This window comes from Hemibagrus wyckioides, linkage group LG01, assembly GCF_019097595.1.
Source record: "Hemibagrus wyckioides isolate EC202008001 linkage group LG01, SWU_Hwy_1.0, whole genome shotgun sequence".
NCBI lineage: Eukaryota > Metazoa > Chordata > Actinopteri > Siluriformes > Bagridae > Hemibagrus > Hemibagrus wyckioides.
The window spans coordinates 17867266-17882594 of record NC_080710.1 but is presented as its reverse complement, the minus strand read 5'-3'; the positions used below and the strand labels follow the sequence as shown (position 1 = coordinate 17882594).

At 37.9% G+C, this 15329-nt stretch overlaps 1 protein-coding gene across 1 annotated transcript in view; it reads right to left on the bottom strand.

Annotated features, from left to right (window-relative positions):
* The window catches only part of grik2 (glutamate receptor, ionotropic, kainate 2), a 133946-nt gene that overhangs the window by 76130 nt on the left and 42487 nt on the right, over nt 1-15329 (bottom strand). The window contains exons 4-6 of the mRNA XM_058395936.1: nt 12104-12285; nt 7407-7460; nt 2827-3000 (exon numbers count right to left, since the gene is read on the bottom strand). Of these exons, the coding sequence (XP_058251919.1) occupies nt 2827-3000; nt 7407-7460; nt 12104-12285 (410 nt within the window). The remainder of the gene's footprint in view (nt 1-2826; nt 3001-7406; nt 7461-12103; nt 12286-15329) is intronic.

The window sequence follows — 15329 nt, the reverse complement described above, 5'->3', positions numbered from 1 at the left end:
AATCTAATCATTTGGCACAAGCAAGCCATGAGCTTCAGTTCAGCATGGTTGTTGGTGCCAGGGTATTTCTGCAGAATTGCTGTTCTCATGGGATTTTCACACATAACAGTCTCTAGTCTCTAGGGTTTACACACAGTAGTGCAAAAAACAAAGCAAAAAAAAATCATCCTCTCGATGAGAGAGATCAGAGGAGAATGACCAGATAGCTCTGAGCTGACAGAAAGTCTCAAATAAGCACTCTTTACAATCATGGTGAGCAGAAAAGCATCTCAGAATGCACTGCATGTCAAAGCTTTGTGGATGAGCTACAACAGGAGAAGACCAGATTGCAGCCAAAAACAAGAATTTGGACCATCATGGGTATAGACACTCCCAAACTAGACAATTGAAAAAAGACCACATGATATTTTTTTCTAATCTTTAACTGTCCAGTTTGTTTTGAGCCTGTGCCCATAATAGCTTCAGATTTCTGTTTCTGAAGGTGTGATCACCTACAAAATTCTCACCTACAAAATCTCTCATGACGTTTTTTTTTGTTTGTTTTTCACATCATTCTGTATAATTAACTCTAGAAACTGTCGTGTGTGAAAATCCCAGAAAATCAACCAGCACATCTGCTACCACATCAATACCAAGTCACAGAAATCACACTTTTCTGCCATTCTGATGTTTGACAGACCCCAATAAACAGAATAATAAAGCAACTAAATGAATAAACCATTTAGAGAAAAAACTAATTTGTTACTAATTACTAATTTGTAATTATAATAGCGTGTCACCTATAATTAGCATCCATATTCCAAAGAATTCCATATTCCCAAAAAATATTTTCATCCTTAAAATCTTTCTTGTTTTTTCCCCTCTTTCCCAAAAGGGCCTCTTAAAAATGAGACTGGGGACTCCATCCCTGAGTGTTTTCCAAATCTGCCAAAGATTAACTCTCTCCAAGTAAATCAAACAGAAGCTAAAGTAATTAGTAAAGAGAGAAATTATGCTAATAAGCCTGAGGAGCTTGTTAGGTCATTTTCATTATGCATGTTAAGCCTTGACTTGGGGCAGGGTTTCTCCAAAGGAAGATTAATTATGTACAATGAAAAAAGGTGGAGAAATGGATTTCATAAGCAGTGCTAGCAAGCAACTCTTGGAAACAGTCCTATCGGCCACAAAAATCTCTCTGCCTTAAACAAAACAAAAAAAAAAACAAGTTGCAGAATTGTGAGTTACTCTGAGCATAGAGAGACAAATAAACCTGTGGGTAAATAAATGACAAATGTGCCACACCAGGTGGGCAGCATGGAAAAGTCTGCATTGCAGGATCTCTCCTTGGGTCACAATGGCTCACAGAACTGTTTACTGTACTCTCATGTAGAAATGAATCCATCTCAAAATTCCTGACTCTTTGTTTCCATTGGAGTGATAAGTCATTATCTCTGGACCATACATTACACTGCAGCACGCCAGTACTCAAGCATACAGGACTATAAATACTGCAAGCAAATGAAGCTGTCAATCAAATGTTTACAGAACCTTTCTGTATGTCGATATGCATTAGCCACTGCCTGACTGTCATTTGTTTAATTAATCAATTCTCACCTTCAACTGCACATACCATTATTTCCCTAATAGCTCTTGCACAGAAACCACAGAAGGTAAAAAAAATTAATAATTAAAAATCAAGCCAACGTTGTGATAAAAAAAAAAACAGATCTAAGTGAGAGATCATCTTTAGTGATGTTGCTTTCCCTCTATATAGACAAGTAAAGACTAATTACTCAAAAAGGTGTGTGTGTGGGTGTGTGTGTGTGTATATGACACATTTCCAAATTTCAGTGGGGACCAAATGTCCTCACTAACATGGGAATATCTGACAGTTTTGGCTAGTGGGGACATTTGGTTGATCCCCATGAGAATTTTTTTTTAATTTCTAAAAACTGCAGACTTTATGTACAAAACAATAGTATTCAAATATATTTCCTTTGTTAGATTTAGATTTATGGTCTGGCATAACATTAACATAGCTGCATTAAAAGTGATGGCAGTTGAAGGTTCTCAGACAGATAGTAAGACAAGTGTGTGTGTGTGTGTGTGTGCGTGTGCGTGTGTTGACTGAGGACTGACTCAGCTAATCCATACTCTTTCAGCTGTTAATTGACTGTGTTTAAAAATGCCAAGAGAAAATTTACTTCATTGCAACTCTCAGTTGTTAAATCTCAATACTGCTATCTCTCACTGTGTCAAAATCAAAGCATTACAATCAAAGACTTATCAATTTAGATGAACAAGCGCAATCCAAACTCAAAGGTCCTCCATACTTCTGTAAGCCATGTCACTGTTTTATAACCTACAGCAGTTGTGTTGGCAGATTTTCTATGTTTTTCCTCTCTCGGTGTCTCTGGTGAGTTCAGGGTTTGGCGCTGTTCCCAGATCAGAGAGGCAGTGTTGAGTGAGAGCTGTGGAGAAGTCATTATTGCCAGCATGCCGCTATCAGACAGCGTTTAGATCATTGAGGCAGAGGCCCTGCTTATCACACGAGGTTCAGAATTCAGCACACCCCCGGAGGTTGCGCATTCGAGTCCTCAGGGAAATGCTGTGTTTCACGGCAAAACCGCTTATTGCATCAGAGGCCTCAGCATCAATTATACAATAAAGACTTCTACTATTTCCTCAATTGATTTCCCTTAACATCCAACTGCAGTAGCCATTTAAAGAATAAGATCTGACAATGCAAATGCTAGAGAATATAATGAAGTTTGCCCTGAGTATGAAAATCTTTTGCTTGTTTACTTTTTTTTAATTAACAAAAAAACATGACAACCTCTGCCTTACCGTCATAAAGCCATCTAATAAGCCAGAGTCGGGTTTAGGGGGTGCTTGCAGGCGCTCCATGGACCACTTTTCAATGATGGAGGACACTTGGCTGTTCTCTGTGTTCAAAATACGAAACCCTGACATGTTCACACCACTGTAGCGATACGGCTCCACGTCTAGCGCAAAGAGATCCTGCAGGAAAAGAGAAAACAAGACTTAGCAATATACTCGCGCAAATTAGACTCAGCTGTCATCATTAATACACATATACAGTATGTTATATGGATAAATGAAGATTAAATATAAATGTGTTGTTTGGAATGTACAAATAATGTCTTTTAAACAGATTAATACATATAAGAATAGAAGGCTGACTGTTGTAGGTCTTTTCGGCAGTAATTTTTTGTTTTGTGCATTTTTTTTGTTTGTTTTTGTTGTTGTTTTGCCAGAAATGTCCATAGAGCATCTGGTTGAGACTAGAGGTGTGTATTGGCAATGGGATCTTGCAGAGAACAAAAAAGTCACACAAGCAGAAGGTTTGTACTTTCCAAATACACTTGTTAGAAAATGCTGCTGAATATACAAACAAAAACAATAACTGTGGAAGTGTAAAAATATAGTCGGATGCATATCTCTATTTTTAAAAATGTCTATGCCCACTTTGAGGTATGAGATAGAGATATGAATATTTGGAGGACTAAACTGTTAAGGATACTGATAGTGGCATCGTGGTGCTCACTTATTATACTACAGCTTGTTGGTATAGATGATGCACAGAAAAAAGAATCCGAAAGTAGATGTGCTGCTATGTGACCTTATTATTTACTACTTCACCATGGTCTGGTCTCTTCTCTCTCTCTCTCTCTCTCTCTCTCTCTCTCGTTCTCTCTCTCTGCCCGTCTTACACTCTCGCACGCACAGACGGGGAACTGATAGCAGTTAGGGGAAGAAAATCTGGCAGAAAATGGAGTCCATATGCAGCTTCTCCGGAGCACGGTTGTTCACTCTGTTGGGTGAATTAAGCTCACAGTTCTGCATTTTCTATCTGCCAAGCTCTCTATTGGCAAAACTAATTATTCGGCTGTCAGACACGTTCAATCATCAGTCACATCCCTCTTCTGTTTTAATTTTTCAAATATGACTGTCCATGTGTATCAATTACATTTTCTTTTTATCTTGTGTTTATTTTAATAAAATGAAAGAAAAATGTCACTCTCGTAGCAGGTAAATGTATTGTTGCTTTTCCTGAGGATAGATTTCATAATCAGTGTAAGTCAGAGGGCTTGGAGGGTTTTAATTTGCCGGGCAGCACAGAGAAACGGAAGGGCAGGCTTCTGACTGATATATGTGAGATATGGCCTTAATCAAAATTTAATTTTAATAATGTCTAAGTCATGAAAATAGGGCAGAAGGGGAAAGGAAGGAGAGAAGCGTAGAGAGAAGATGGGGAGATGGAGACCGGGAGCAAGAATACTTGTCAAATTTCAGGAGAGGGAAAAAAAATATTCAGGAAGGGAAGAGCCCTCTGAACTGGGCCAAGGGCCTTGTCAGTTACACAAGCACTGAGTGTCAGCATAGTTCTCTTTAATCTCTCTTTCTCTCTGTCTTTGTAGCTACTTCTCATCAGTGGCTTCAGTCTCTTTTTAAAACCAAAAGTTACACTGGTGAACAACTGAACACCATTACAGTATTGGTTTAAATATTAAATGGGAGGACTAAACCATAATAATTATGACAAGCTTGAAAATTTAAACTATGATGTAAGGAAAACTATTTTACACACACACACACACACACACATACACACACGCATAAAGACAGACAGCTAGCTGCAGTAGCAATTTCTAATTTTTGAAGCATTTAAAGACCATCATGCCCTGCAGGGATCACACTATGTTTCCTCTGAAAACAAAATTTAATAAACAAAAAAGCTGTAACCTTTTTATTAAAAAAAAAATAAAACAGTAATATTACAGCTCAGTCTGTCCTATTGTGCAATTTGTCCTTCATTGGACAACATAGACATTCTCAGGCATCTTACATTTACAGTTCTTCTCTAGAAGAATTTTAGCAGAGGGAAAGGATGATAGGGGAAATAATCCACTTTGTTACATCTAATGTAGTTCATGTGTTCCCACTCAATCACGGCTAATCATGTTACACATTTGTCAGCAGCATGAGCTGTGAAAAATATCAGCCCAAATGCACAGAAAATCTATGGGGCATGTCACCTGATAAATGTGCCAGAATCTACGGTCTGAACTCGAAAGAAATCGTCTTCATATCATTCTGTGTAATGACCATTGGTGGTGCTGCTGCACTTGATTACACAAAAATCCGGAAAAATCCACTTTATTACAGCAAATGACCTTATGTGGATGTCGAAAACGAAACCTTATACTGATGGCTTTTTACATTGCACTATATATAGCCAAAAGTATATGTACACATTTGACCATCACAACCACATGCACTTATTAAACATTGAAAGAAAAAATTCATTAGCATTAATATGGACTTTGTCCTTGCTTTACTGCTAAACCAGTCTCCACTTTCAGAAGGCTTTCCACTAGATTTTTGAGCGTGGCTGTGGGGATTTGCTCATTCATCCACAAGAGCATTACTGAGGTCAGGCTCTGATGTTGGACACGAAGGCCTGGGGCATAGTTGGCGTTCCATTTTATCCCAAAGGTGTTCAGTGGAGTCGAGGTCAGGACATTGTGCAGACCACCTGAGTATGTGGTTTACATTAATGCCACACTCACTCTACATTCTGTCTAGTAATTATAAACTTGTTTAAATGAAGTTTAAATCACATTTTGTTTTGAAATCATGTCAATGAAACAGTATGTTCTCTTATGTCTGACTGACCCCTGTGATGGAAAATTTTACAAGGGGAAGTTGTTTGTGAAGTTCTGGCCTTCTGTGTGCGTGACTAGAAGTTGTTTGTGACCAGAGTCTGTGCGAATTGTCATGTTTCACGAAGAACATTGGGCCCTGTTGTGCAACAGCACAAATAACCTTTTTACTCTTGCCCGTTCCTAACAGTGTGCTACTTTCGGCAAATTTCCACAGCATGCCATATTCCATTTTTTCCATTTGGGGAAAAACCCACATATGAGTGCGATGGTCCACATGCTTTTGGCCAAATAGTGTATTTTTAATCCAGTAGGCATTCAGGAGCTTGGAAGGGCTAATAACTCTTTTAGTGAACAGGAGATCGTTCCTGACCATTAAGATAGCAGCTGTTTTTATATTGAGTTTATAGTAACATTACAGATGTCTTATAATTTTGCACAATAAACAGTAATGAGAATGCACATCATAAAGAAATTAGCAAAAAAACATTTTATGTAACGCTAGTTTGCCCTGTAAATCCACACAGATGTCTCGTTCATTTGTACACAAACAGTTCTTGAAACTCTGATTTCTACAGAACATCCCTATAACTTTGCTATAGCTATATATTTCTATCTTCTTCTCTTTTTTTTTTCCAAATGTTGATATGGGTTTCAACATTGTTCTTTTTTTCCACCAAAATGCAATTCACACATTTAAACTCTCTATGCGCTGTCATTCCCAAATCCTTCCAAGACAATATACATGATCTGTTATGATTTTTGTCATTAGATACTAATAGAGAAGCCTGATGAATGCAGTTTGTGGCTCGCTTTCTCAGTTTCATAACTGTGCCTCATTCAGACACGGATAATAGGAATCATCAGGACTTGGAGATTCTCAGACATAATCTTCTAAACAGGATGCACTTTTTTATTGCTCATTCATTTATAATGCATATAAAAATATTGCAGCTTGATCATTTGTCAAAAAGGTTCCTTTTTTAGACGGAATGTGGTTTGTAACTGAACAGGTAGCTGGTGTTGACGTGAACTTCACTTGAGAAACACGGACACATCGTTCATTTTCACATCACACTAGTCCTGCTCAGGATGGGATCGCTTTAATGTTTATTATTATTGTTCTCATTTTAATCTTACCCAATATTACCCTTTCCTTTTTGCCAGATATGATCATGAATATTTATGATGTATATTATGATCTCTTGACCCATATATATATTTTAAAAAGATTTTCATCTTTCTTAATAATATTTTGTTTCTCTTCAAGTTGCTGCCTGTCTTTTAAATAAAAACAAACTAGCAATCAAACTTTTAGACACACATTTTGATCATCTCTTACATCTAACATTAATTTCTGAAAAAGTAAATAGAAATTAAAGACTGTGTATAAATATATTTCTTGATATATTTCTTAACGTGTTCGAAAAAATAGCTCTTTGGCAGCTTTAATAAAAGCCTTCAAGGTGAGACACGTTCACGAGTCTAGTTAAGAAGATGCCAAGAATGTGTAAAGCTTCATTTGGAATAATGTTAAGAATTTAAATGATAAATAGTTTTAATTCTATGATTGATAATCTACAGTACATCATCATTTAAAATTAGTAGAAAATTGTAAAAAAAAAAAAAAAATTAAGACATTCTATAACCAGCAGTTTCCAAGCTTTTGACCAGAAGTGTAAACATGAATATTGTTAAACACATGGATAAATTGCATTGAGTGAACAGACTGCTTCTTACCAGTGTAGTAAAAATATAGTGATAGTACTCTGTCATCATCCCCATAGCAAGAGCCTGAAAACACAGAGAGAGTGAGAGAGAGAGAGAGAGAGAGAGAGAGAGATTACACCAATCACCTATAACATTAAATCCACTCACAGGTGAAGAGAATAACATTGATTATCTCGTTATAATGGCACCTGTCAAGGATTGGAATACATTACACAGAAAGTGAACAGTCAGTTCTCAAAGTTGATGTCTTGGAAGAAACACAAATGGGCAAGTAAAAAGATCTGAGTGACTTTGACAAGGTCCAAATTGTAATGGCTAGACAACTAGGTCAGAGCATCTCCAAAACAGCATGTCTTTTCGGGTGTTCCTGGTATGCAGAATTAGTATCTATCAAAAGTGGTGCAGGGAAGGAGAACCTTTGAACTGATGACAGGTTCATGAGCTCCCAAGGCTCACTGATGTGCACGGAGAGTGAAGGCAGACCCATCTGGTCCGATCCCACAGAAGAGCTAATGCTGATGCTGGCTGTGATAGAAATATGTCAGAACACAGTGCATTACTGTCTGGTGTGTACAGAGCTGTGTAGCTGCAGATCGGTCAGAGTGCCCATGATGACTTGTGTCCACTGCTGAAAGCACCAACAATGAGCATCCGAATTGGACCATGAAACAACGGAGGAAGCTGGCCTGGTCTGATGAGTCATGCTTTCTTTTACATCAAGTGCATGGCCATGTCTGTGTGTGTGTGTGTGTGTGTGTTTGTGTGTTGCTTACCTGGGGGAGAAATGGTACCAGTATGCACTATGATAAGAAGGCAAGAAGCTGGTGGAGGCAGTGTGATGCTCTTGGCAATGTTCTGTTGCAAAACCTTAAGTCCTGGCATTCATGCGGATGTTACTTTTCCACATACCACCTACCTAAACATTGTTGCAGTACACTCTTTCATGGTATTCCCTAATGTCAGAGGCCTCTTTCAGCAGGATAATGCGCCCTGCAAACATTGAGGGATGTGCTGGACAAACAAGTCTGACCTATAGAGACCTACCTCACAGTTTACAGGACTTAAAGGATCTGCTGCCACACCTGCAGAGGTCTTGCAGAGTTTGAACCTAAACAAGTCAGAGCTGTTTTAGTTACACAAAGGAGACCTACACAATATTAGGTATGTGGTTTTTATGTTATGGCCGGTCTGTGTATATGTATAAAATTTACAGCAGCAATATTGCTGCTATGGTATAAATCTGAAACAAATCATTATATGGAAATCACAATGGAAAATACTGCATTTTTTCTGTACTGCAGTATTGTTTATGAATTGAAATATGAATTAAGCCAGAGTCGAATTAAATAATGTCTGTCCTCTATCCTCTGAAGCACACCCCCTCCTTTCTGTCCCTCTAGAACAGTCACCTGCACTTAATAACTACAGTTTGCTTTTTTTTTTTTCATTTACAGAGTAGAGCTGCTGAAATGCATGAGGTATGAGTGTGGATTTCCTGTTTACAGCCAGCGGGTTCTGGGACTGAGTAATCTAACAACCGAGCAGATGGGATTTGATTTGGCTCTTCTTCAGTATGTCTCCATAATGATAACGAGCTCTCAGGTTTACTCTCCAACCCAAACCTGCATTTTGCTAGCATCCCTCACAGACAGATAGATGGCTCAATCCATAATGCTAATTAGCTTGTGGTCCAAGCTGTTGTGCTGCGGAACGATACAGCAACAATCGGCGAGCTTAAGTGTCTGATCTGTTCCAATCATTCAGTTCATCAGCGTGCCTCTTGGGGGCGGCATGAAAAATTCAGGAGGCTCCACTCAGAAAGAGCAGCTGGCTGGAACGGCAGCAATACACACACAAGTAGGCTAAAGCTGCCCTCCTGCTTTTGTACCAACGCAAATGGAAATGTTAGTGGTGCACTCATCGCTGTTGGCATTACAGTGGGTGCAATTCTGGACTGCGTTGGTGTAGGGCTGCCATTAGCCAGTCTGGCTGTGTGCCATGCAGCATAAACCAGCACTTGTAGATGAGCAGGTGAGTGCTACAGCAGAACAGAGCGCTGAACAGATTATGAATCACAGATTATTATTATAGCGAGGAAAAGGCGAGGGCGAATAGAATGGCTCAGGGTCAGGACAGTAATTGCAGCTTGTGTCAGGCGGCTAAGTGTCCAGGTGGACTGCAAAAACTCCAGGAGACAATTGTGGCTGATGGAGGGGACCCTTTCATATACAGAAAGCTGCATTCATATCAGCGGTGTACACAGCAAAATCCCCAGTGTTGGACTGACACTCACATGTTGAGTAAACACCAACAACGGTTCATTTAATTTCAGCTGGGCACAAATGAATACTGTATCTTACAGCCTCACAACTCAAGCGTTAATTTGGCAAATTCTCGTATGTCTTCTGATTTACAAAAATCTCAATTAAAGATCACTAATCTGACAAAGCTGTGTGTATAGTTTACATTTACAATTCGGTCATTTAGCAGGACTCCCTTATCCAAAGCAACTTACATTTTTATCGCGTTTTATACTTAACTGAGCAGTTAAGCATTAAGGGCCTTGCTCAGGGGCACAGCAGTGGTAGCTTGTTGGACCTGGGATTCAAACTCATAACCTTACCATCAGTAGTCCAGTGCATTAAACACTAAGCTACCACACCCCCAGTTGATGTTGCAGGTATAACTGCATAAATGTCTACATGCACAAAGTGTGAGGAAACAATCCACTGTAACATTTCAAATAATCATCAATACATGACAATAATAGACTTTAATAAATCATTACATATTCAGAATTTAAGCATTATTAAATGTTTTTTTTATGATAGAGCATGTCATTAGGAATGTGTGTATATACTATTAAAGAATTATTCATTAGTGAATTCACAAACATGTTATATGAAGTGTTGCCCAGTATGGAAATCAAGCTTTTGCATGTGCTGCATGTTCACATCTCAGAGACTTTGAGAAGACTGAAACCTGCCACACATTTATTATACACAACTGTGTGATGTATAATAGCTGTAGACTTCAAAATATACAATATGAATGCAAAATAAAAGAGTGTAGACAGGTGTGTGCTTTCTGTTCTTAAAGCATAAGTAAATGGAAGATTTAACAATGGAAGATTATCCCAAAATGTTACAGTGGGGTGTTTCCTCATACTAATTTGCACATGCTAATGGGATTGACATGTGTACATGTAACTAATATTTACCTAATATGAAACCACTTTTACATTAACATTAAGCTATTGTTAAGATACTGGGACAAAGTTTCCACAAATTAATAAAAGTTTTATTCAACCTCAACTGGCAGAAAAAGGTTTCCACAAATTTAATACCTGCCCGTTGGCCATTTTACTTCTCATTCTTGACTTCCCACTGTGTCGGTGTAAAAATAAACTAATTTGCATCAATACGACCCGTATTTTGCAGTTGTAATCAGAAACGCTCCAAATTGCATATACATTGCACATATATATTGCACATTATAGCAAGCAAACAAAATGGACAAGATATGCTATTATACAAATATGCTAGGTGCAAACCTCTGAACAAAAAGGCTTTTTTACAAAAAAATGTTTTTACACACAAAGCATTAGTAAATCAGTGTCTGAGTGGCACTCCTAACACACTTCACACCTCCCAAATTACCAATGATATTTAAAAGCCCAATAAAACAATCAACGTGGTGTTTAATAGAAACAAACTGCTCCAGTATCTTATTTTATGCATCCTATATTTTAAACATGATTAAAACTAAAATCAGCAAATTCTGATAAATACTAGATTTGTCTTAACTACTAGAATTTTCTTACAGTTGATCATTACAATGGACTTGATGATAACAGTGTCTCTTACAGTGTCTAAGACTGTGCATCCTCACCCTTTAAGCCATATGGCTTTGGGACAATAGTTCAGCAGTCGAAGCATATTTAAAATTCTCTTGCAAAGGAAAACAAGAAGTGCAAGAATCACCAGAAAGTCATATAAGGCATATTATTGCCCCATATTTGTCTCACGTGTTTAACACACTTGCTTAGCTATGCCTAATTCTGACTGTGTGCCATCTGTGAGCAGGGTCTCAGAGAGAAAACAACTGGCCACATCCTCATTTTAAACGTTGGATGGCAAAAGCCCTTCACCTCCTGATGCCAGTTTTGTTTTCTTGGCCTCCAAGCATGCCAAGGGGCTTCCAGTGCCAAGGGGCTTCACCATACCACGTGGCCAGTAGAGTGACTTAGAGGAGGACTGAGCCTCATTCAGAAGCATATTAATCATAGCATAAGTAATACTTACTGTCAGCAATCCCACAGTCTCACAGTGGAAAACAAAAATAGATAAATAGTTGCCTAGAAATTGTATAGAGGAAACTAGGACACTATGATGTTTCTTGTTAGAAATACAAATGGCTTGGATGAGCACATTTGACCTTTATTACACTTCTTATATTCAGATAATGGATTAGAAATCTTGCTGTAAGAGTGAATCATGATATCTTTAATATTTAATGATCTCTTCTAAAACATGACAACATTTAGCTGGGTTTGAATGATTAAGTCTTGTTTTGTCTGATACTGAAGCTTTGGATTAAAAAGGTCCATTTTCAGTATTAATGTGTATAAAAAATGAAAAATTTTTGCAATATTGGACTAATGAGCAAGATTGTTTTTATGCTTGTACTTTACATTTGAAGCTCACCTGTTTGAGAATGGTGGCAGCCATCTCATGGCCACAATCAAAGATCACATGGAACTCTTTCCCTCGCTTCATCTCCTTAAGAAGTGGCTTGGTATCTTTTGTCTCTGCTGGCAGCTGTCGGATTTTTAACCGGATATTGTAACGAGAGGGTGCCTTAATGAGCTCCTGTAACCGGATAAGACCTGAAAGAAAAGGAGACAGAATGGAACAGAGCCAGAGAGAGATAAAGAAGGAGAGAGAGAGAGAGAGAGAGAGAGAGAGAGAGAGAGAGATCATTAGTAACACTGTTACTAACAAAGTCTGAGAGAAATGAGATTTTGTAAATGCATAACTTGCACAATTTTACTATCATTCAGAGAGTTGGCTCAGAGTTTCAACATACACATTACAAGTATGGATCTAGAATAATTGAAATTATACTCTGCATTCATTTGATTCCCTCCACTTTAATTAGAAGAAGATAAGGAAGCCCTTATGAATGGATGGATGAGTTTAATTTTAATGAAATTCATCCCTCTCTGAAATTTCCAGACTGCTATACTCTCACTCTTCATCATTGTCCATTGCTCTCTGTTTCTGCCTATTTTTTTTCCTACACTAATGTAATCCTGATCTTAGTGTTTTCTGGACTGATCTTTGATTACAAACGATTCCTGTCTATAGATTTTTGGATTAGAGAGACCAGTTCTTGAGAGACTCAGATACTTGCAGAATCTATGGCAAGGTGCATTAATGTTTTATGCTAAATTTACTTTAATGCTACAGTATAACATTAGCTATCCAACTAAAGTGATCCAACTCATTAACCTGTTGCCCATGTTACTCTTGCAGTGCAGTTTAGTCTAAATTCTAACATGGAAACCTCTTTCAACAGCTAAACAGTGTGAATGGTAAGGTGTGTGTTTGACTGTGTGTATCAGGCAAAGATGTACGTGGTTATGATGGGACACAAGCAGTTATTGGAGAAAATATAGATTAATTTTTTTAACAAAGCCCAGCTACAGCAAGCACAATAAAGGTAGTGAAAGGATTCTTGTATTAAATTCAAGTTAGAGTAAGATTACATGAAAGAATTTCAGCCATAGAAAAAAACACCAGTCATAATATTGTGAAATGTCATCTGGTTTAGAAATAAAAAAAGAAGAAAAACTGAGTCATTTAGGAGCTGAAAGTGTCAACTTTTATTGACAAGCTGAGCCAAATCATGAGCTGAGACTAACTCAAGAGATGTGATATTCCCATCAGGACTCAGTGTAGCCCTTGAAGATTATGGTCAGTCTTTTACTCTTTTACGACTGTTCAGCCATGGTAGTCTATTACACAGATGATGGAAACATACAGTATCTTGTAAAGCCGTGAACATGTACCATTGTACAAAAATCTTAAACATTACATTAACCCTTTTTTAGCAGTACACAGGCCTTCCATTCCACCAGCGGAATTGAAATTGACTTATCAGACATTTTCAATCAATATAAACAAGCGAATTACTTTACCGCTGCAAGTCTGATATAAAATTAGTCAGGACACTGCTGGCTTTGAGATGTTTTTTTGTCTCAAAAATAATTTTGGTGGTTGGAAAAAAAATAGAAATGGGTTTGATATCACCATTTTAAAGATATAAATATTTGTTTGAATATTTTCTATATCCTATATTATTTATATTTTATTAAAAAAAATTCCCCCTAGTAGGCTGGGTAATAACAGAAATACTTATAAAAAATTAAACTTATGAAATGCCCTGAGTGTCTACTTTCATATGAGACATTAATCACCAGTAATTCAATGTTGAACACGGGAACAACAGAACAGGTGCAAATTTCATTTTTTGGCCTCTGTAATAATTAAAGGTGACACCGGTTTCCTGAATCGAGCTGTCAGTCATGGCAGCAAATGAATGCAATGACATTTTCACAGGTGTACATTGTACACAAAAATGTGCTAATAGATGCCATTGTTTAATGCTGAGCAGCCAACATTTCTCTAATACTAAACACATAAGTCCGGCATGTGCTGGAAGTGCTCTGAGGTCCAGTCATTGATTTATGCTATGTAAGATATATAGAGGTGCACCCCAGATACTGCAGAGATCACTGTACTGCACTTAGTTAAGTCGTAGCTTTGTCACCTCCTATGACACCAATTCACTAAAATAATCAGTTTCTTTTGGTCTGGGTATCTTTGTTTTTTTTTGTTGCTATCCTGTCATGCCTCCTCATTCTCTCTGCCCTGTCAGGGTAAAACAGTACACGTAGATGCTCACAGAAAACATGGCAGGAGCACAAAGGAAAAGATCCGTTGTCACCACTGATCTGTATTAAGAAGCCTGCTCTAAGCTCCATATTTAACTCACAGTGGACATTTCTTCCCTTGTTTATTAGAAGGCTCTTGAGTAAGAAACATAAAAGCTTTTGATGTGAAATGTATGTGAGAAGGCAACATTGTCTAAATGTTCCCTCCCAAACCATTTAAAAACACTGCCTGAAACACAGTGAATGTACCTTAATGGATGCAGATTAAGCAAAAGATTCTGCTGTCAACAACACTGCAGTGTTACAGTCTTAAATATTTAAGAAACAAAAAGAAAAGTGAATGCCAGCTGCAGATATACAGGTCAGACATGAAGGTAGCCCCCTTGCTGCATGGGCAGCCTTATTTAAGTTCAATTAAACGTGTTGAACAAATTGCAGGCAGATTAAAGCAAGTTTCCGGTCACAGGTTTTAATAGGCAGTATGAAGGGCAGAGGCATTCTACTTTGTGGAAATTACACACATGCATGCATGCATTCTCTCAGTAATTTTTCATTCCCATTTTCACATTCAGCAGCAGTAGAGTTGAAAATAAGCAGTCGGCAATGTCGGCGAACGAGAGGGTGAAGAGAGAATTTCCACCAAACTGCTGCCTTGGCTGGAGTGGTGAGCATATCCACAAGACGTTTAGCGAGTCTAGAAGAACATCTGCACCACAGTGTCATGCCTGGTGTATACTTAAACATCTTGTCAACGTACCACATAGACACTCTGCTGGTTATACCATAAGGCGCTGTCTTTTTTTTTAATCTAAGATGTCAACACCTTATTAGAGCATCTTTACACCAAAGTAAGTCTTTCAAGGACATTTTGCTTTAGCATGGGCTTTTAGCAGTAATTAAAATTGGCATCATTTTATTTTTGGTAAAACGCTGATTTAGAACAAACTACGGCAAGGCTGTATTTAACAAGCGAG